This window comes from Festucalex cinctus, chromosome 12 (genome assembly GCF_051991245.1).
Source record: "Festucalex cinctus isolate MCC-2025b chromosome 12, RoL_Fcin_1.0, whole genome shotgun sequence".
NCBI classification, from domain to species: Eukaryota; Metazoa; Chordata; class Actinopteri; order Syngnathiformes; family Syngnathidae; genus Festucalex; species Festucalex cinctus.
In genome coordinates this window covers 16,515,312-16,539,354 of record NC_135422.1, presented here as the reverse complement: position 1 = coordinate 16,539,354, position 24,043 = coordinate 16,515,312, and the positions used below count along the sequence as shown (strand labels likewise).

General features: G+C 39.8%; 1 protein-coding gene and 1 long non-coding RNA gene across 3 annotated transcripts in view; one reads left to right on the top strand and one right to left on the bottom strand.

Moving 5' to 3' along the window:
• Positions 1–21,560, bottom strand: part of LOC144031628 (B-cell receptor CD22-like) — a 43,634-nt gene extending 22,074 nt beyond the window's left edge. For both annotated transcript variants that reach the window (XM_077538946.1, XM_077538947.1), the window contains exons 1-3: positions 21,423–21,560; positions 18,188–18,283; positions 16,773–17,168 (exon numbers count right to left, since the gene is read on the bottom strand). In XM_077538946.1, the coding sequence (XP_077395072.1) occupies positions 16,773–17,168; positions 18,188–18,283; positions 21,423–21,552 (622 nt within the window). In that variant the 5' untranslated portion in view covers positions 21,553–21,560. The remainder of the gene's footprint in view (positions 1–16,772; positions 17,169–18,187; positions 18,284–21,422) is intronic.
• Positions 12,682–23,660, top strand: LOC144031632 (uncharacterized). The gene is made up of 3 exons (XR_013287570.1): positions 12,682–12,982; positions 13,662–13,806; positions 21,742–23,660. It is a non-coding gene; the product is annotated as an uncharacterized LOC144031632 (long non-coding RNA).
• The last annotated feature ends 383 nt before the right edge of the window (positions 23,661–24,043 follow it).

Genomic DNA, 24,043 nt, shown 5'->3' with positions numbered 1-24,043 from the left:
ATTATTTTTGCCAAAAACATCTTATTGTCAATCAGGTCTTAAGCTTTTCCGAGGAATGATCAATCTTGTAAAGCTTATTGTAAAAGGTTATATTATTCCTAATCTCCTGTTTTATTTTGTTTTATTTTATTTTATTTTATTTTATTTTATTTTGATTGATTTAAAGTTTTATCATTAAATGTGATTTTTATGATTCATATCGGTTATCTTATTATTGTCAATAAAATTGTTTAAAAGATAATTTTTGAATCAATCATTTTATTGTTTTGTTTCAATCTTTATTTTATTTAGTTTGGGTTTTATTCCTTTTGGACGTTTTAATAAGTCCGGTCGTTTTATAAGACCTTCTATGATTTTATTTTATTTATTTGAGGTCGTTCTATAAGACCTTTTCATTTGCTTATGATTTTATTTTTATAATTTGGTCGTTCTATAAGACCTTCACATTCGTTTATGATTTTATTTTTATTCTTTGGTCGTTCTATAAGACCTTAATGTTTGTTTATGATTTTATTTGGGACGTTTGATGAGCCCTCATTATTTTTTTGATTTTATTTTATTTATTTTGGACATTTTAAGTCCACCTCATTATTTTTTTTCCAAGACGGACAACAGTAACGGACGTCTGGAAGAAGGTAAGTGCATTTGAATAACCTCTAACCAATGCTTCCATCTGTATTAATATAAGTCAAATACTCCTGCTTGATATATAACAAATCCGTATGATCCTAACAAGGATTATTAAATTACTAGGTCAATAACAAATGCAAACAACTTAGAAAAGTGGAGCTGCCAATGAAGTGAGGTGTACATGCTAGCATTCCTGGGCTCTGTGTGTGTGGTTACTCACTCAGGATTGATAGGTGTATGAAAACGGATTGGCCTCATGATAAGATGACAGTGAACAAACCTAGGTGAATCCACTTTGATATATCGGCTTATTTAATTCCCGTCTCCTCACGCTGACGCCTTAGAGCTGGTGAGGAAAAAGGGGAATTTCTAACCCTTTAATTGGAGAGTCGATCAGGACATATTTCCCGATTTAAGTCCTGCGGGTAAGCGGAAGTTGACATGTGGCGCCCAGACGTGGGGCTCGATTGACTCATTTTTGTCAAAATCGGGATCGATCGAGGCCCAAAACCGGAACCCGAGTAAGTGCGGCTCTGAGCAGAGGGCACAGAGCTTAGAGCTGATAGCGAACTCGCTGATAAATTGTCATGTCATACGACCCTGAGCTAACACAAAATAGTCTCTTTGATGAATAGTGTTTCATGGAAAAAGAGCTTCTTTAATTGTGAAAATCTAGTGTGATTTTTGAGTTGAAGTTGATTGTACTATTTTGTGTTAATGAAACGGTGACTGGCTCCCCCAGGAGACTTGCACTCTAAAAGAGGTTGAGTGTGAGAAGGCCATTCAAAGTGAATGGGCTTTAACAGCGGCCTGCTGCTCTGGTCGGCTGTGAAGGTACTGATAGTGTACTTGGTAGAGCGCGCTGCGCCGCGCATTCCTGAGGGAGGGGCTGAGTCAAGGGGTGGTTCAAGCCCGCCCACAAAGAGGAGGAGGGCTTGAACAGTTAGAGTTAGTAGTGGAGAGCTGCTTGAGGAGAAGCAGTCTCCTTTAGTAGTGTGATGATAAACTATGGTCTACGGTATTTAGGCCTTCCATATTGGGTGCGGTTGCCTATTTTATTTGTTTGTTATCATAGGTATCCGTATGTAGCAAAACTACCATACTCTTTGCTTAGTTATTGCGGGGTGCCTGAAGATATTTATAGTCCCTTATCTTGGATAGCGGACTCAGTGTCAGAGGCTGACGCTGCAAACCTAACCCTGATTCCCGGTCGCTTGCCTTTTCTCCTGGAGTTTTTGAAAAAAATTTAAACTTTGGTTCCCGACAGGAGTGTCCATTGGCACAAGAAGAAAGTCGTCGAGAACCGAGGAGAAAAGGTAGGAGTTTCCACTAGACTAATGTTCTAGTGGAAGCAGCCTTTTTCGGTTTTGACAGGAGTGTCCATTGGCACAAGAAGAAAGTCGTCGAGAACCAAGGAGAAAAGGTAGGAGTTTCCACTAGACTAATGTTCTAGTGGAAGCAGCCTTTTTCGGTTTTGACAGGAGTGTCCATTGGCACAAGAAGAAAGTCGTCGAGAACCAAGGAGGAAAGGTAGGAGTTTCCACTAGACTAATGTTCTAGTGGAGGCAGCCTTTTTCGGTTCCTAGCAGACGTGTCCAGGAACAAGAAGACATCCAGATCCCGGAGAAGAGAAGCGGGAAGGATTACAACCGACCCGAAAGGACAACACACCCCACCGTTTGAGAGAGGACATCCGCCGACGAGTAAAGGTAGGAAAAACTCGAAGTCGGTAGTCCTGATAGCAGTAGAGGCAACGTACATGGGTACGGAGCTGAGTAACCAGGAGCTAAAGTACGTCCCTGAACCCAAAGCGCGCGGGGAAGGCTTCGGAAATAGATAGCTCCACTCCTACAATAAGAAAGCAAAGCGGGCTATAGAACACGCTAGTGAAGTAATGGAAAGAATAATAGGAAGAAATGGGAGGGGAAAGCCCCCCAGCCCTACAGAGGGGGTAGCAGGGTTAATGCCTGCACCCCAGCCTCTAGAACAACCAGATATACCAGTAGTGGTTATGCTACTGGGCGAGGGTGTAGATCGATGGCCACCAGGAGCAAGAAGGCACCTGGAAGTAAACAACCCTTCAATCCGTCTTGCCGACCTCGCAGCTGAGGTGGAAAGGTCGGTGAAGGAAACAGGAGTGTTCGTGAGTGAATTTCCCAAAATAATGGGCATAGCAACAGTAGTGGTAAAGAGATATGCCGCCGAAAAGGTCAGACTCCTGGTAGTGCCCAAGCAGGAGAGGCTACAGCGGTGTTAGAAGGATTGTTAGAGGCCATAAGATTACACGTGAGTCGAGTAAGACTTATAACCGATAGTCACTATTGTGCTCAGGCGCTCAAAGAGGACTTATCCATTTGGGAAGAAAATGGGTTTGAAGGAGCGAGGAGTAGAGAAATTGCTCATGCTGAGTTGGAAGAAAATAGCCGAGTTAAGGTTGAATATGACTATCGATGTTGTTCACCAGAAAGCCCACGTCAAGGAGGGGGCTCACTGGAGAGGAAATGATGAAATAGATAAATACGTCCAAGAGAGAAGATTGGTAATTGTAGGAGCAGAAAAATGGGACAATACCCCCAAAGGAGGAAAAGTGGTCCCAGATGAGTTTGTGTGTGAGGTGACTAAGGCCGTACATGGAGCGCTAGGCCATGGAGGTGCCTTGCCCACAAAGAGAGAGCTGGAGAAACTGGAACTTTGGATCCCAGAAAAGAAAATCCGTTCAGTTATACGAAATTGCGAGTTGTGTAATAAGTATAATGCAGGACGCCGAGGGCAACGAGTGGACGGATTGACGATTAAAAGCACTGTTCCATGGGCATCAGTTTGCATGGACGTAGCAGGCCCCATGGGAGTAAACGGCACTAAAGGTGAGAAGTATCTTGTTGTGCTTGTAGATTCGATGTCAGGACATTTTGGATTAAAAGCGGTGCGTAATGCGAATGCTAATAGCGTACTAAAAACACTGGAAGAGGGTTGTATGTGGTTAGGCATACCGAGAGAGTTAAGAACTGACAATGGAACTCATTTCAAAAACGCTACAATAGACAGGTGGTGTCGAAAGTGGGGAATAATAAGGACTTACTCTCCGCCTTACACCCCTCAAGCTAATGGCGTGGCTGAACGAACCATTGGCCTAGTTAAAAGTTGGCTCGGGAAAAATGCTAATGGAAAAGAATGGAGTGAAAAATTGGTGGAGTTGGTCAAGGACTTGAATGGGAGGAGCAGAGCAGATAGACCTTCCCCTTCGCAGGAATTGAACCAGCGCCCCTTTGTCGCTCCTGAGGTAGGACGAATGCAAAGTACAGAAAACACTCAGAAAGGAAAGTGCCCATTTCAGGTAGGACAGAGAGTGTGGATAAAATCTCATGGTCCATCTGATAGGCAGGCAGTAAAAGCAAAGTATGACCAATCTGACATCATCGAAGAAGTTTTAGACAGAAATACAGTGCGATTAAAAAAGAAGGGACTCCAAGGGGTAGAGCAGCTAAAACCAATGCCAGTTAATTCAGCCTAAAGCTAAGGAGTAAGACAAATAATTAAAAAATGGAAGCAGCCACTCCGGCCTTTGTCAAGCTCGTTATGGTGAAAGGAGCTGTCATCGTGCGGAGGACTGAAAAGGAAATAATGGTTGGTAAGGCATTTAATCTTTGGATGAATGCAGTGAGAGGATATATTAGTAATAGAGTGGAAGATTTTAGTTGGCAACCGGCTGTCTCGACCTGTGTAATTTGCAGTGGAAACGAGGAGTCGAGGGAACAGTGGAATATAGCCAATAAGTATTGGGTAGATGGCTTTAAGCCAGACCTGAGTAAAATAGGCCCGGCTAAGGTGCTTGAAATACAGGTGTGTGGGTATTGTAGAATAAAGAGCCTACCTAGAATAAAAGTGCATGTTCAGTGGGATTTAGCCCCGCAAGAGAATACAGATGCACAGTATTGTAAATGTATGTGGGATGGAGAGAAGGTATTGTATTGTCAACATTGTTGGATGAGAATGGAAAGAGGTTTACTGATAAGAGCTGGGGAAGCCGAAGGGTGGCAGCTAACTAGAGCGGAAACCCCGATAAAGTCGCTGAGTTCCGATTTGCTAACCTATTGGCCTATGGAGATAAACGAGAGGACGTGCGACCCGAGATTTCAGGCGCTGCTTTATAACAACTGGCCGCCAGAAGGAGGTGAGTATCGCCCGGCTCCGCTTATTGTTGGCTCGGAGGCGACGCCAACTCTAATATATGTTGAACCTAAGTGTGTAGTTGAACCAGGGGTACCCTGGGCCACAGTAATCAATGGTGTGTTAGCCCGAGGGGATATTCCGATGGAAACATTACCTGACGTCCCACAAGAAAGGGTAATAAATATTAGTAGTATGTGTAGTAGTAATGTGTTAATGTACGCTACATTGGATAAAATGGAATATAAGGCTAAAACAGCAGTAGTAAGGGTGAGTCCAGTGGTGTCGCCTCAACAAGATACGAGGTCTGACACAGGATACTGGATAAAAGTAAAAATAATGATGGCCATGAAACCTTATGAGGGTATATACTCATTGGGAATGGAAGTGTCGATGAGTACGGAGGAGGAGGCCAAGCGGCTTCACCCCAAATGTACTTTTTATAGGGAGTGCCATAGTAGTGCACAGATAAGAATGTATAGTGGTAGAACCTATAGAGATGAAAAGAGTGAAAAAATAAGGCCTAGTGGTAATGAGAAGATGATGGCATTAGCCCAGGTGGCCACAGAAAAGCTAGAAAAACTTAATGCGAGTTCATTAAGTGAGGGAAGGCTTGGGCAAGAACGAGTGACCCATGTCAGGGGAAAATCTGACCTTAAAAGTCGCCCAGAGAAAAAATGGTGGCAAGGATGTCCATACCCGGGTTGTACCGGTGAAGGACATGTAGTTGGCGACCGCCGAGTGCATCGGTCGCTACGTGGATGTCCTAGTTTTAACAAGGCAAATCCATGTGAGTATAGATCACCTAGATGGAAAGAATTGGTGAGAAAGTGTAGAAGGGCCCCTCATTCCATTTTTTCCCAGAAGGAACAGATGGAGATGGGTAAAGTATTGGAAACTCCAGCCGCGAGGTCAAAGGCGGAATGGAGGGAAGGGCCAGTAAAGGGAAAGAGCGCCTCCCCTAACAAGGAGGAACCAGAAGAGAAAAAGTATAAGTTCGAGTTGAGCGAAGACAGTGAGGACGACGAGGTGAGAAAATATAAGAACCTCGAGGTAGTTTTGTCACGCCTTTGGAACAGACGCCAGGGTCGGTCCACAGCCTTCCACATCTTCATCCGCTGAGAAGTAGCAACAAGAAGGAGATGGAAGGCGAGATTGCTGAGCTAAAGACTAGAGTAACCAGATTAGAGATACGTAGACAATTATTAGAAAATTTTTTAGGAGCATTAATACCGGCCCTAAACAATCTTTTTGTAGATGTTGGGCAATTTAGGCCACATTGGTTGTCTTTAATTGAGAGTTCTCAGGAAAAAATCGCTGAGCAAAAAGAAATGAGGGAGATAATTAGAAAATTGGAAAAAAGAATTGCGGAAGTAGAAGCCAAGGTACAGAAGTCTAATCAAACACCCGTGAATTTTGAACAGGAGAAAGCACCAGGACCCTCAACGGCCCTGTTGTTTGATTATCAAGAGTTTTTATGAAATCAGATGCAAGAAGGATTGGCTGAATTGCGGGCCAGACATGATGAAGATAAGTGGTCAAAAGATCAAAAAAGCTAGGAAAATTGATTATCAATAAATTAAGAAGGGAAAAAAAAAAAACCCGCCTATTTTAAAAGAAAATAAGTTTTTGTAAAAAGATAAGATAATTGTGTAATGAAGGCCAACCCCCAAGAAAAGGAGGAGGAGCTAATGAGATATTAAAACGCAACAGTCCTTAAAGGGCAAGACCAAAAGAAGAAAGCATGAAACGGAGCTACGAGATGGAGGAAGAGCAAGGTTGTAGCAAGCTAGTAATACTAGAGCTAAGCTCTAGTACTAAGCTAGAAGACCCACCGGACACAGTTGATGAACAACCTAAAGCTATCAACCGCCAGCGACAAAATTGGAGGTATGGAAAGGTTTTGATAACTATCAAACTTTGTTTTATGGTAATATTTTTGATATATTATTTGATGAGACAAAAATCTAGCATCGCTAGCACAGCCCCGATTAATCCCCTCGACCTAGTAGAAATACGGCATGGCACCACTAAAATAACCAATCAGACGTGTTGGAAGGTGGAAGTGAAGCATGTTTGTGAAGAATGGAGAAGGAAGAAGGGAGCCTGCGGTGCTGGCGAGGAAAAACCCTGTGGGGTAGAATGGAGAAGGGAGAAGATTGCAACCCTAAATTCCTATCTTCGCACCTTTAACAGCACATGTTATAATGAAACCCTAGAGGTCTTGAGAAGAAGTACTATATATCCTGCGAAATCAAAAAGCAAGTGTGCACATCCAGTGATTCTACGAGTCGATAACACAACAAGCGACTTTACAGTCAATATTACCTTGTTATGTCTGGAGAAGCAAGAACAAAGGGTCATCAGAAAAAACTGGGTCCAGATCGGGAAGGAAGAACCTGCTTGGTACTTCAACGAATATTGTGCAAGACTGCCAGATGCAACAGGTGGATACTGGTTGAAGACAGACCATGACGCCCCTGACTTTACCTACCCGGCGGCCCCACGGAATGACACCTGTACCGAATTTCGCCCGGCATGGGAACGATGTTGGAACTGTATAACCTTTCGGTGCGAGGAGCCAGGGACCAACGGGACCACTGATTACTTGCCAGGTACTCCTGCTTCATCGTCAGGTAGGTCACCTAAATTTCTTAAGTTACGTAGGTTTGCAAAATTTAAAAAGCCTGTACCAATATCACAGAAAAAATTAGTAATAACGCGACGGCCAGGATGCAAGTTAATGTTAGAAAAGGCCCAGTCGTATAATAATAGCCATTGTGATTGGAATATGATGAAATATTGTTTTGAGCCCTATCATATGTTTTGTTATGCAGATGAGGGTAATATAATTACACCCTCCGATATAGGGCTTAGGCGTGATGTAAGGTTAATCCTGAGTCACTTTATTAGATTATATGCCGGAAATGCATTAGATCAAGAGAAAATAGAAGTGAAACATGAAGTATGGCTAAATGATTCCTTTCCATGGATATGGAAAAGAGATACATATATATTGAAATCAACCTTTAATAAAACTTTGGGAATAAATGTGTTAAAAGTAGTATGGGCACGGATGTGGGCTCAACGTATTCCTACACCGGATGATTTATATAATGTCCCAAAAGGGGATTTTGATAAAATTGACCAATGTGTAGCATTGAGAATGTATAACAGATTGCATAGGAAGGAGTGGATAAGTGGAATTTCACCACGATGCCCCTTGGTGGAGACAGGAACGCCACCTTTGACTCATTGGATATATAACTGTACAGGGTTGAACACAAACCTAACGATTAAAGGAGTGCTCCAAGCATGGAAAGAAGGACACACGAGAGATGAGAGTAAGACGTGGTGGGGGCTCAATAAAGATGAGATGGTTCAGGATGTGATACCTTGCTTAGGAGAGTCGGAGAACTATTGGGTTAAATATCAATATATAGCGACGGTGTATTCTAAAGAGAACGATATTTGGCCTGACATTGAAAAACCAGCCTTATATGCTAATCCAAGACCATGGGAAATGTTGTGTAAGGGGGGAGAGTCCGTGAAAGATTTTAATGAATGCACAATTGTATTAGCACGTATACCCTGTTATAAAGTCTCCCGATTTCAGAATTTTTGTAATGTATGTTATCGCGATGAGAATTATGCCAACTATGAGGGGGCAGTATGGATCAAGGATAACAGTAATCAATGGATCCGGAGTCAAGCTGCAGGTAGAGAATATTGTACGCGATGGGACAGAGATCATGACTTATCCAAAATGGTAGGATTAAGAATGATCCCCAAGCCTCCTGACTCTATGATGCAGATCTTAGAAGGTCACGCATTTAGGAAGACCCTTTGTAAAGGGGATATAGTTATAGGGTTTGATTGGCTGGGATTTAATAAAATTTATGGCCCTGGCACATGCCACGAACCTGCTGAAAGATGGCTGCATTGTGGACACAGGGACGAATATGATCATAAGGGAGAACATGTATGTATTTGGTATGAGAGAATAGGATTGGCAATAAAAGGTGTAGTAAAAACTGTGGCCACTACAGCCGGGGAAGTTGTAGAAGATGTAGCAGGGACGGCGATTATTGGGATAAGTACAGGGCTGTATGGTTTATTATATGATGTAGGACTATGGTTCCTGCTAGTGTCAGGAATTGTCCTGTCAGCAGTTATAGCTGTTGTAGTTATCAAAAGAGGGATTTTGGCATTATCTACCCACCGAAATTATAAAGAGAAAACCTCACCAAATAAGGTTAAAGCTCAGTTATTGGCCAACGAGCTGCAGAAAAAATGGGGGGGCCGACTAAGGGGAAATTATTGAGAAGTGGGGATGGGCTTCAGAAAAGGGCGGGATCGGTCCAATTATAGATAAGACGCCCTAGCCCTGACTTCCTCACTTCTCACTGAAATCTTTTGGCGGAACAGTAACCAACAACTAACCATGGCTTGTAATGCTTTGGGTAAAGGTATTATTGGAAGACCAGGCGCCCTTCAAAACGTGAGTAATGAAGTGGAATATTGGATAATTTTTATAACATGGCTTTTTTATTGTTGTCTCGGATATAGCAAACAACTAAGTTAGTAGTGTGGGGAATAATTTTAATTCTCCTTTGATTATGTCTGGTCGACCACTTGGTTTTAGTAATTTGGGTATTATCTATGTTTTTTTACTCTCCCGCCAAGAGGTTCCGCTACTCGGAAGAGCGACCACACTCTCGCTCTCCCGTAGTAGAGGTGTTCCGCATTGATGGAGTAGATGCGGATGGAAACTTAGACTAAGATTAGAATGTATATATTGGGAGCCGCAATATTTTAGGTTTCCCTCAGGTCTAAGAATTGTCGAATTTTGGATGTGTGTTTAACAGGATAACCAGGATCAGCCGCAGTGTGTCTTCTGTGGAAGTGATCTCCTCACGTCCGCTTGGGTGGTGGGGGACGCTTTCTATGGACACTGCTGCTATCCGTTGCCCGCAGTGGATGAGGGTAGAGAAATGTGGCTCATACCAGACGGGCTTTTTCTAAATTTCGTCAGTGATTTTTTCATTGATATCCAGTGTGGTTCCTGGATATGGCCTGGCTTTGCTGACTTCGCGGGCTCAAGTAAGTTGGAAGGTTTGGTTCAAAGTCGCTTGAAAGAGATACGTTATTATTTTAACGTTGAGGGTGAATTCATTGGGAGAACTTTCCCTTTAATGCGCATGATATGGCGCCTGCCTGACGGTGCTCGGCGCTTGACATTCAACACATTGGCTGGCTTCTGTGTAGCCGCCACTCCTTTGAGACAGGTCGGATCCAATCAGGATGAGTGGCCCTACGAGCCTGTAACGCCCTCCTCGCCCTTCCTGGACCGGGTTGACGAGCCTGGGGAACCCAGAGCCGCCCGACAGGATGTTCCAGTTGGTAAGGCTGTGCCACTGTTGAGATCACCCTCCCCCACGGTTACATCGACCACTGATGACCTGGAGGGTGTGCAAGGCGAGGATGGGGGTGGAACGGGGTCATCTCCCTCCCTGATGATGGGTGAACTGGGCCTGTGGTCTCCTCTTACTGATCCTCCGTCCGACTCCTTGCCTTCTGAATCCCCGGTGTCTCCGTTGCCGGATGACACAAGGGGGTTGAATGCAGGTGACTGGTTGGAGTTGGGGGCTTTTGAGGTTGATCAGTTTGGACACCATTGATCTCTAGGAGGGGGTGTTGAATTGAGTGGATTGAGTGGGTCAGATGAAACGCCATATCATGTAAAATGAGATAGCAAATTAATGGGCTAGACTCAATTCTTAGTTAGAGACCAATGGGTGTCTATAGGACTGATAATTAAACTTTGGCCTCTGGGTGTAGTTCCTCAAAGTAACCACCAGATGCCGCCAAACCTGTACAACTAAGCCACCCACTCAGCATTGCCCGGACATTCTATATAAGATACAAATTAAATATAAATAAATGATATCCTGAATTAAATAATAATACACAACACAATCTATATTCGATAATTGTTAACCTGATTTTTGGATCAATGTTTGTAACACATTGAAAGCCAACTATGAAGTTTTCCTGTCTTTCTTTTTCTTTTCTTTCATTTATAAGCGATACTGTCTTTTATCGCTGATAATATTGCTGTAACTGCATTGAAAAGATTATCCGTATGTATTGTTTGATTTAACAAAGATATATACAAGATGTGCAACAGAGATTAGAATTAACCTGTTAAGTTCAAGCTGAGAGAATTTGGGATTTAACATGTCAGGTATATATATGTTATTCATGCTTGCTTAATTAATATATATATGATTTTATTTATTTTAACGTTCATCATTTGTCGAATAGAGCTGAAGACCTTGACATATTTTCATGTATGACTCATCATGCAACGCTGTGTATCCATGACACATTTGTAAGGAATGTATGACCTCATCATGACTCATCTTCATGGCCCGTCGGTGGAAGATTACTGAAAATGAGTTCCAGCAAGTGCGCTTTGATATGAGAAGGTGCGCGGAGAGACATTCACCGGAAGGAGTCAGTGGTGTGGCCCAAGAGTATAAAAGGCCGTCACCAACTCTGAGCTAGGCCCCTTTTCACCCTGCGATGTGTCTGTATAGAGTGCATTCTCGAAGATGGAATATAACTGCCTGCCTGGACTTTGGATTTTTACGAAGGACTGGGATTAAGCCGTGGTTGGACCCTTTCTTCAATGATTGGTAATGTACAAATCTTTTAGCAATAATGATGTATAATAGGAAGATATGAATGACTAATCGCGTGTTAGGGTGGGGGCCATTTAATACACTCTCATATCTTCAAAATTATTTTTGCCAAAAACATCTTATTGTCAATCAGGTCTTAAGCTTTTCCGAGGAATGATCAATCTTGTAAAGCTTATTGTAAAAGGTTATATTATTCCTAATCTCCTGTTTTATTTTGTTTTATTTTATTTTATTTTATTTTATTTTATTTTGATTGATTTAAAGTTTTATCATTAAATGTGATTTTTATGATTCATATCGGTTATCTTATTATTGTCAATAAAATTGTTTAAAAGATAATTTTTGAATCAATCATTTTATTGTTTTGTTTCAATCTTTATTTTATTTAGTTTGGGTTTTATTCCTTTTGGACGTTTTAATAAGTCCGGTCGTTTTATAAGACCTTCTATGATTTTATTTTATTTATTTGAGGTCGTTCTATAAGACCTTTTCATTTGCTTATGATTTTATTTTTATAATTTGGTCGTTCTATAAGACCTTCACATTCGTTTATGATTTTATTTTTATTCTTTGGTCGTTCTATAAGACCTTAATGTTTGTTTATGATTTTATTTGGGACGTTTGATGAGCCCTCATTATTTTTTTGATTTTATTTTATTTATTTTGGACATTTTAAGTCCACCTCATTATTTTTTTTCCAAGACGGACAACAGTAACGGACGTCTGGAAGAAGGTAAGTGCATTTGAATAACCTCTAACCAATGCTTCCATCTGTATTAATATAAGTCAAATACTCCTGCTTGATATATAACAAATCCGTATGATCCTAACAAGGATTATTAAATTACTAGGTCAATAACAAATGCAAACAACTTAGAAAAGTGGAGCTGCCAATGAAGTGAGGTGTACATGCTAGCATTCCTGGGCTCTGTGTGTGTGGTTACTCACTCAGGATTGATAGGTGTATGAAAACGGATTGGCCTCATGATAAGATGACAGTGAACAAACCTAGGTGAATCCACTTTGATATATCGGCTTATTTAATTCCCGTCTCCTCACGCTGACGCCTTAGAGCTGGTGAGGAAAAAGGGGAATTTCTAACCCTTTAATTGGAGAGTCGATCAGGACATATTTCCCGATTTAAGTCCTGCGGGTAAGCGGAAGTTGACATGGTGAAGCAGCGAGACAAGTAGAAAGTTTTGTTAGCTTTATTTTGTGATAAAATTGATTTGAGACACGCTTACTGTTAGTGAGTACAGTTTTGAGCAGTAGCTAGTTCGAGAGCTGGTTGGACCGGAGTCCTGTCCACCGGAGAACTTTTTTTTTTTTTCCCTCAATTTTTCCTATTATTATTATTATTATTATTATTATTATTATTATTATTATTATTATTATTATTATTATTATAATACACACACACACACACACACGTGGTGAGAGCGTTCGACGGCGCCCAGCCTTCGACGCATACGACAATGGTGAGCAATGCGTCTGGCTACTTAAGACACCCAATCGCCATTGCTAATAGCCTGTTAAAACAAGTTAACTGTATAAAATAAGCTGTGAAGTAGATTACATTCTTAGTTGCCAATCGAAAGGGGAATCTTTTGTATGTGTTTTGTTTTATAATGTGATTGCTGTGAGTGAATTTGTGTATTTCCAACTGTGAACTGATGCAGATAGAGGTGAATTTTTAGTACAACTCATTATATTAGAAGGCCTACAATATAAGAAGAGTAATTAAGTACGCTAGTGTTTTGAAATATCTTATTGAAGCTGACTTCATATTGGAAATGTGATGTTATTTACATTTTGTCAATTTAATTTTAATGAGCTTTATGTGTGATGTTTTGGACACTTTATACCATTTAGTGTTGAAACAATATGTGAAAGTCTATGGTTACCTACTATGATATATGATCAAATCCTACTGTGAATTACTGGTTTTAGAAGTATTTCAATTTGAAACACATTTAACTCAATGTGTCTACTTTTTGTAATTGATTATTGCTATTGAACTGTTGTACAACAAAAGAAACTGAGAATTTGGAGTGAATTACAAGGTTTTGAACAATATGTAGCACATGGCGTTGATATTTGAAGCTTTAGTAATTTTGTATTGACTGTAGATTGATACAAATGCTACCTTGTTTTTAGGTCAGTTTTTTTTTTATATGGACAAATCTCAGGACCAGTCAACGTTTCTGGATCTCATCTGGATGGCGAGCTAACCCTAGAACCTTTGAGGAGAGAGAACACACACAAACACAACTTCATATTCCCTGCTGGACGGTTGGTCGCGGTAGGACAAATATTTCATACATCTTTTGGATTTATTCTTGGACTTGACAGTCACACAGGACAAGTGACCTTTAAAGACTTAGAAAAAAGGGCCCCAACGATTTGAGTTTAAAAGGACGGATTTATTTTTGGTGCACACATTTTCTTTCCAATTTATTATTTTTCATACCAATTGTTTATTTACATGTTGTAACAATACATGGGTTGCTACGCAACTGCCAATCTTTGTTGTGTCGTTATTGTTGCTCAAACATATGGCTCCATAAGAATCTGGGTTCTTCTGATGCTAGTCCAAGTTTGTGAAATCTAAATTTAAAGATTCATTACCTGTTATCTCACTTAACCTGATAGGTAGGTTACAGATTTGGCGAGCTAGCTAGGAGCCATTTGATTTGTGCAACAATATTCAGGGTTCTCGCGGGGTCTAAAAAAAAAAAAGTCTAAAATTCAGAGTGTTACATTTTAGGCCTAAAATGTCTTAAAAAACAGCCATATTTTCATCCTAGGTCTAAAATTTAATTTACCCATGTCCAAAATTCTTACATCCGCTCCTAACATTCCGAGAAGTGTCTGCTCTGTAGAAAGAAAAGAAAAAGGAAAAAAAAAATGTGCGTGTTGCGTTGTTTCTATTATTTGCGTGCTCAAAGTGAAGGGGACGTTTGAGGGGGTGCGTTTGCATTGTAGTTCAATGTAGTTCGGGCGGGTGGGAGCGAAGGTACGTGGGGCGGTGCAAATTAGATGATTGGTGAGATTTGACGAGCCGCGGCTTGTTTTGCCGCGAGATACGACAACAGGAGGGGGAGGAATTATCGTTGTTGCTGTCTGCGGACATCCCGAGCTCAACATGCCAAGCTAACACTACCGTCCCGGTAGTGTTGGTATGTATTCCCGTTTTTGTTTTTGTTACATTTGTTGAGCTGTGTACCAAAACAACAGAAGACATCACTATTGATATTAGCCAAAGCATGTTAGTACAGCGGTGGCCAGTTAATTGCGATGCTTTTTTTTCTGAGAGGACTTTTGCCATAATGTAAGTGAAGCAAAGCAAAGCCCCTATCTCCGGTGTGTGCGGATGTCAATGAAGCGGCCGCGTCCAGAGGTGGACTGTGAACACACTGTACAGATCTGGCAATGAAACGCTAGCGCGTAAAGCTCATCAAAACATTTTTTTTCCATTTCCTTTATTTAACCAGGCAATAAACTCATTGAAAGTAACAATCAGTAATCCAAGAGTGATCTGATCACAGGCTTAAAAAAGCCCCTTCGCTATTTGTGTGAATGTAGTATTGTTAATTAGGTGCCTCGGTTCTCTGTCCACTACCGGGTAACACACATTACAGGTTTACGTTCCCAACTTTCCGCAAAGATATTGCAGTTAGCTTGTCTGAACGGGGAGTGTGGACAATTATTTTTAGCGAGTCAGAACGGAAAGTGTGGACAGTCAATTTGTAAGAAAATGGCTAAATGCCAGTTCAACAAGAACTGGCTCGAAATTCCCAACTTTTTCAGCTGGTTAGATGAGGTAGCCGGCTATAGGCACTCGGCTCGTTGCAAAGTTTGCAAAAAATATATAAAGTTGGGGATTTTGGGCGCGAATATGGTTGTATAGGCAAGGCAAGTTTATTTGCATAGCACATTTCATACACAAGGCAACTCAATGTGCTTTACGCAAGGAAAGGCAACACAAGCATCAACAAACAGTAGTTAACATTGAGAGGAAGAAGAGTAAATAAAAATAGGGTACAAAATTTACTGGACTGATTTATTTTTTGGTGCGCACATTTTCTTTCCAATTTATTATTTTTCATAACAATTGTTTATTTACATGTTGTAACAATACATGGGTTGCTACGCAACTGCTAATCTTTGCTGATGCTAGTCCAAGTTTGTGAAATCTAAATTTAAAGATTCATTACCTGTTATCTCATTTAACCTGATAGGTGGGTTAAATGAAACAATGGCAGTATGCAGCTCAACTGTGTCATAAAACTTCATTCATTTAAAAGGTATTAAAATTAAACGAGTTACCGATTTTTGGGGGGGAATGCTTATTGCTCATAATCTGTGTTGGAAGCCACAGATAGAATACACTAAAATGGCTAAATCAGTGGCAGTTCTTTATAAGTTAAAGATTTTAGTGAATAAGAAATGTCTTCGTATATTGCTCTCTTCTTGTGTTGCGTCACATGTCATATTGTGCTGAAGTTTGGAGAATTTATATAAAGCAAATACAGACCCCCTAAAAAGTCTTTTGAAGCCATATGCTAAACCTAATGGTAAGTCCGCCATCTTGATTTACTTTGGAATTTGTCCACATTTTTTAGGGCCTTTTATGGGGCCATATTTTAACAAATTCCTACATAATTTATCCGATCGGCTTCCAAACTTAGTGTGTTTCATTGCCCATCGGCGAGTGTGCGTCTCAGCTCTCTGAAACCCGTCGATGGGAACGCGCAACCGAGGGGCACAAAGTCGGAAGCGCAAGTATTGGGACGCGGCCCACATGTCGCAAACCGGAACCGGAAACAGCGCTGATGTGTGAAAACCCAGAAGTCGGAAGTCCCGCCTCCTCCGTGGCATATATCCCATAGCGCCCTCCACAAATCTTTAAAAAAAAAGAAAAAGAAAAAAAAATGCCATTTTGATTTTATTTTAGGGATTGCGCACCATTTTAGGCCTGATGCACGAAACTTTGCCCACTCAAGCCCTGACAAAAACATTTTTATTTTAGGGGATTCTTGTCCTGATAGTACCCCAATGTGCCAGTACCCCAACATGGCCAGGGTTGCTTGGGCCCTTTATACATGCTCCCAGCTCTAGTTTATGTTTGAAACATGTGAAGTGGACTAGTGGACTTCTGGAGAGTAAAATGTACATTTAATGTAATTTAAATGTACCTGGGTTACCCAAAACATTTGAACATTGGTGTGCATGTATGATGTCATTGTGTGCGATTTGACCACTTGCCTTCCACGTTGACAAGAGCAGACACCTCCTCCCATGGTGAGCCCTCAGTCAGCTGATAGAAAAAACTGTAAGTGCCGTTGTCACTTTTTGAGATGTTACACATCAAGGCCATCATTGAAGTTCCGGTGTGCCATTGCGAAGGTGGCGAACCCTGGCTTTGCACTCGGCCCACAAATTGCGGCTGGATAGGCCACACATTCGTGTTGGAGCTGAAAATGACCGGGCCCACAAACTTGTTCTGCGACTCGCTCCAGTTTGAGTCTTTCGTCCAAAACCAGTTGGCAGGCGGTCCGGGGAGGTCGCGCTTGGACGTTAGAGTCAGTTCAATGCACGAGCCCTCTTTAATGGACGCGCTTTGGGTCGTCACTTCAAAGGGTATGTCGAAACACTGATGAGCTGTGGCAGACAAATGCACAATCAAGTTTCAGCAAAAGTCATAAAAACACAAAAGAAATTACAATTTTTATTTTAAAGGGGGTTCTACATACAGTCACTGATAATATTAAAGCCATCTTTTAATACCCAAAGTTACTAATATACACACTGAGAAAAGGGGAAGCAACATTCAACATTTCTTGACAATAATGTTATATGAAACCTCACTAGTTTAAACCTGACCTTCTGATTAATATTACATTTGTGGAATTAGTTAGGAAGCACGATCTAGCCATTTTTATCCATCTCACGGGGCCATTTGCTGTCAACTTCAGATGACATCACAATTGCTCAGGGCTCAGGCAACGACCAATCACAGCTCATCTGTTTTCTGAAGCTGAACTGTGATTGGTCGTTACGTGAGACCTGAGCAACTTTGATATTTTCATTCGACAGCCAAGTGGCAAAATGGCTGCCTCCTGATATCGCTAAAAACAGCTGGATTTTGCCGCTTAACTCATATTCCACAAACACAATTAATTAATCAATTAATTAATAAATCAAAATACCATATTCAAGCTAGTAGGGCTACATATAAAACATCTCGTCAAGAATTCTTTTAATATTCTTGGGGGGGGGGGGGTGACTTCCTCTTTACTGCTAATACTGATAATTATACTACTACTCCTGCTAATGCAGATGCTAAGCGTGATGCTAATATCACTGCTATTAATACAAAATCTGATATCATTCTGACTGGCACTACCTCAGATACCATTATCACTGACTAGTACTCATAATTACCCTTGCACTCATTATGATACTATTACCATTGACACTGATACTGATAGTGCTACATCCTACACTAAAAACACTAAACACGCCTTTGGTGATTTTAACCTGCTGATAAAGAATTACAGTATTATTGGTGTAACTCATACATGATGCACAACTGATACAGATGAAAAATGCTCACGCTAACAAAAGTAAAACATGCATCGAAAAAAATCATTTGGAAGGGCGTGGGGTTTGAGGTCTACCTGTCATGAGGGACGCCAAGAGAACGAAAGTCAAGGTGTGATTCTTCATTCTGCCACTGCACCAATAATCTTTTCCGGAACATGCATATAGCAAACCTAAATATTTCAAGACAAAAAAAAGGAAAAAAAGGTTGAATTATCCTAGAACAATGATGCTAATACTACAAATCCCAATTCTCAAGAAGTTGGGACAATGTCAATAAAAAAACAATGTAATGATTTGCAAACATTCAACTGAAATACTATACATTACAAAGACAAGATTTTTAAACTGATGAAGTTTATGTTGAATTTTGCTGGGGTCACCACCTTTGCTACAGTGTTACATCATCTTTTGCTTTGAACAACACTCAAGAAGCATTCTGAGAATGTTTATGCTTGACGTACAAACTTCAGTTGCTCAACAGTCCCATTTTGTCATTATTTAGAACTTCATAATGTGGTTGTTCAAAATTCATAAATCATTGAAAAGTTCGTAACACAGCCAATACTAAGACTGATGCAAACAGTGACTGTCAAGTTCTTCAGTGATTTCAGCTTGTTTAAATTAAAAAAGGTAAAAAACAAAAACAAAACTCAACTCTTAACTAGAGCTGCGAGCAGCTATAAAGGGCCCTTGCAACCTGGGCCACGTTGGGGTACTTGTACGTCGGGGTACTGGCATGTTGGGCTACTGTTTCATAGGAAACCGTCTAAATTGTAAATGTTTTTGCCATGCTTTGTGCTTGCAAAGTTTCATGGAAAGGCCAAAAATGATGCACAATTAACAAAATAAAATCAAAATGGTTTGGCACATGGCTATAGAATAATTTTTGTAGGTATTAGGCTGATAGGTGTGCCTCCAAATATTCACACATCTAGCTGAATCATATAATCGGAAATACTTCATAAAAATGTCTAGAGGGCGCTATTGAGCCATTTATTACAAATTGCACAACAAATCTCTAAAATATTCATGTTCTTGAGAGGTCTGATCTGTGTGCAAAGTTTTGAGTTTTCGCTCATGTTTAGACATAAAAAAAAAAAGCATTTTTCTTTGCAAACAATGCATCGCTAGAGTAAAGGCGTGACAAAAAAATTCAATAACTTTTCATCTTAAATATCTTCAGATGAAACACGCCAAAGAATGAAGACAATCTGATAAGTTTTGTAGAAAATATGAGGCCTATAAAAGGCCCCAAAAAATGGCTACAAATAGCAAAGTAAATCAAAATGGCAGACTTCCTGTTTGGTTTAGCATATGGCTTTAGAAACTTTTTTTGTCAGTCTTAGGCTGATAGGTATCCCAATTTTTACAAATCTAGCTGAATCATACATTTCCAAAAGCTTCATAAAAATGTCTATAGGGCGCTATTGAGCCATTTATTGCAAATTGCACAAGAAATCTCTAAAATATTCATGTTTATGACAAGTCTGATGTGTGTATAAAGTTTCATGAGTTTTCGCTCGTTTAGACAAAAAAAAAAAAAAAAAAAAAGCAGCATTTTACTTGGCAAATAATGCATTGCTATGGCAACGGCTTGCGACAAAATAAAAAAAAAACTTTCGATAACTTTGCATCTTAAACATCTTAAGATGAAACACACAAAGTTGGAAGACAGTCGGATAAATTTCGTTGGAGTTCGTTAAAATGTGACCCCTAAAAAAGGCCACAAAAAATGGCTACAAATCCCGACGTAAATCAAAATGCCGGACTTCCTGTTTGGTTTAGCATATGGTTCTAAGAGACTTTTTTTGTACATCGTGGGCTCTTATGTATGCCTCCAAATTATCATAGCGCTAGGTGAAACGTACAACCGGGAATGCTTCGTTAAAGAGGAGTTTTTTAGCTCAAAATGTGATGCCCGGCCCCTGCGGGACTTCCTGTTGGGTTTAGCACAAAGCAGCAAGAGACTTTTTTGTACATCGTGGGCTGTTACATATGTCTACAAATTTTCGTAGCTCTAGTTGCTTCGTACAACTGGGAATTCTTCATTAAGAAGAATATTTTTCCTTTGCAAACAAGTGCATACCACGACAACAGCGTGCGGCGAAATAAAAAGCTTTCAATAACTTTTCATCTTCAACATCTTAAGATGAATCACACCAAGTTTGGAGATGATCGGATAAACTCTGTAGGAGGAGTTCGTTAAAATAAGACCCCTATGAAATGGCCCAAAAAATGGCAACACGTTCCAAAGTAAATCAAAATGGCGGACTTCCTGTTCGGTTTAGCATATGGTTCAAAAAGAGTTTTTTGTACCTTGAGGGCTGTTACATATGTCTTCAAATTTTGGTAACTCTAGGTGAAACGTACAGCCGGGAATGCTTCATTAAGTAAGAATTTTGAAACTCATAATTTGATGCCCTGCCTCTGGCGGACTTCCTGTTGGGTTTAGCATATGGAACCAACAGAGTTTTTTGTAGATCATAGTCTGTTACATATGTGTACCAATTTTCATAGCTCAAGGTTAAACGTACAACCGGCAATGCTACGTTTAGTAAGAGTTTTGAAACGCTAAATTTGATGCCCCACCGCCGTCATATAGAATGTCAAAAACTTTAGATTTTTTACCATGGTGTTGTCCCAGGTCTTGAGATGGTACATCCCAAGTTTGAAGTCAATCGGATTAACCGTGTAGGAGAAGCGGGCAAAAGTATGACCCCTGTAAATGTGCAAAAATGGGCCAAAATTGGACATTTAAATACTCATATCTCACTTCCTGTCTATTTTAGGGTACACATATCAAAGTGGTTTTTGTTCATCTGGATATGCTACAGGTGCCACACAATTTTCATAGCCGTAGGACAATCGTAGCGGAACAGGGATCCGTTTAAGCTATGTAGGTGGCGCTACAGAGCCATTTTTCTGTTATCATGTATGGCGACTTTAAAATATCAAATTTTTCGCCAGGCCCGATCTGCGTGTAAAGTTTGGTGAGTTTTCGTTCACGTTTAGTGTCTCAAAAATGTGATTGTTTGCGGAAAAGAATAATAAATAAAAAGAAGAAGAAGAAGAATTCCTTCAGGAACAATAGGGACCTCGCGACCTCGCAGCGGTCGCTGCTCGGGCCCTAATAAAGTCTTGACTGTTAGTTAGGTTGATAATCTTGGAATCAAAGACAATCTGGGAAAGATCGCATGGGAATGACAAGGCACGCTAAACGTGGTCATCTCAAAAGTATAGCTGCCAGTATGAATAAATAAATACATAGTTAAATAAATAAATACATATTTAATGATAAATAATCTTCACCTTCCAGCAGGTTCTGCAATCTTGACTTGACCCGTGACTTTCTGCTTCTGAAACTTGATGACTTGCAAGCCCAGTGCAACATGTGGGAGGGCAAACATGTCTCTTTCATCTTTTGCATAACAGCACACATGTCAGCGAACAAACCTTTTTCATTCACATCAAAACCGTGGATGAGACGTCCATTCTGACTCAAGCCAGATAAAGCCTTATGAAGTCTTAAAGCTTTTCAGACAATATTCTCAATGTGTCACCATTGTCATGATTATTGAAATCAAAAAGGTTTTAGATTGCATTACCAATCTGCATTTTACTCTTAAAGGATCACCTGATGAAAACTGATGAGCTTGTTCATATCATGAAAGTTTCAGGATGAGAACAATGATTGACACCACCTGTGACATCAATTCCTTACCAATGATTGATTTGAGTTTGGCACGCTTGAAGGTGCTTTCCAACATGTGGATGACAACCTGACGGGGATGACGAGAGATTGTTGATCTTTTTCTCTTTTTTTGTTTTCTTATACAGGGCAGATTCAAAGTTGAAAAAAAAATGTAATTAAATAAACAAATGCACAAGTGTATGGTACGTGCTGCTTTGATGACCCCCTTTTTCTTTTTATCGCTCAGTTCCTCAAACCCCAATATTAGATTTTGGCAGATTTTTGTTGAATTACAGTTATAATTCTTTAATTAAAAAATATACAAGTTTCTTCCTGTAAACATCATTAAGCATATACACACAAGGCAAGTTGTGGAAACTTAATTTCCATTGCATCTTTAAACCAAGGGCAGTAGTCCACCATCTCGAGGAGTAAAAAAAAATAAAAAATGTTGGGGTGATTTAGTCAGTTTTAACGATTTGTTTAGTGATGATCTTTTAAATGTAATTGTCTTCAAATTATATGAGACGAGGAGGAAGCATCTGGTAAAAGTACTTTTTACTTTTATTCATGAAGTACAATTGAGAGCCTGTATTTCTTTTTTACTTTTACTTGAGTAATTATTTGAATGAGCACTTTTACTTTTACCAAAGTCATTTTTTTATGCAAGCAATTGTACTTTTACTCAAGTCCAGTACTTTTCCCATCTTTCTCAGGAGTGGACATAAGTCGAAATGCCAGGGTCCAATTTTTTTTGTGCCAGTCCAGTCCTGCTGTCCAGTAGTCAGGTCCACATGTTTTGCAGGACTTATTTATTTATTTGTGACAGTAATTGCTGCTTCCATTCAACCTATGTTGTTAGTTGGTTTGTATTCAGCAATAAATTTCATATATAGTTCTGCGGCATTCATTCTTTTAACTATTCCTTTCAGAGTGACATTACATGTAGCCCAGGATGAAGCATATATTTTGTACTACAATAGTTAATGTGATACAAGTGATAACTTTTGTGTTTTGTAGCTGCAGTTGTGAAAAATGACGTCGGGAGTTTGAAACTTGCATCAAAGCGATTGACAAAAACTGTTTTTAATGTGTGGGAAATGATTATGAAATCAAGCCAACAGAACACGCAGTGTCTCTGTTAAAGGAGAAGTAAAGTCAAACAATCATATGTTGGATGTGGCCCCACTAGTCTAAACATGGCATTATGATTCATATTGCATTTATGGAATATGAATTAAGCAGCAAAATCCACTCAAGGGTGGCCATTTTGTCTCTTACTGTGGACTGCCGGTTTTGATGTTTGAAATTGGAAATTTGTGAGTCCTTGAGGCTCGCAAATGCACAACATGGAAAAGATACAATGTGTGTGCGTGTGGCACATTGTGCACCACACCTCACAGTGCTCAATTTTTCCTTATCCAAGTCAAGATCTCTGGCAAACATTCCCCGATGTCACCAAACAGACAAAATGCCAACATAAATTCAGGAAGAAAAAGGACATTTTCTATTGCTCAGTAAAAGTTTATTGAAAATCAAAACAAGATTGCATACAAACGATAAACAGCCAAAAAAAAATAGTTTGGAAATACTAACTGTGAGCCAGCTGACCCTACAAAATGTAAAATTGTCTTAAGTAAAAACAAAATATCCATCTATATATCATGTACCAAAGGTCGGGCTGAATCCTTTCAACTTCAAAAGGAGACCTCAAAAACAGCACGTTTGTTCAACCATTACCATTAACATTATCAATAGAAGCAAACATTTTCAACATTTTTGATTGCTCAATAATTTGTAAAACAAACAAACAAAAAAAACCTATAAAAAACACTGAGTATGAATTTACCAGTAATATGCATGTGTGTGTGTGTGTGTGTGTGGGGGGGGGGGTGTGTGTGTGTGTATATGTATGTATATATATATATATATATATATATATATATATATATATATATATATACACACACACATTAGGGGTGTGAATTGTCTAGTACCTGACGATTCGATTCGTATCACGATTCATAGGTCACGATTCGATTCGATACAGATTAATCCCGATACAAATTCATAAGTCGATTGTTGTCATTTTTTTATTCAAATTTAGAAAATACTAATCAGTAAACTTGTTGAGTGTAAGATTTGTATGAAAATGTATTATTTATTTATCTGAAACTTTTGTCTTATACAGGTTGTAATCTGTTTCATGTTTGAGCAGCATTAAAATAAAATATTAAGG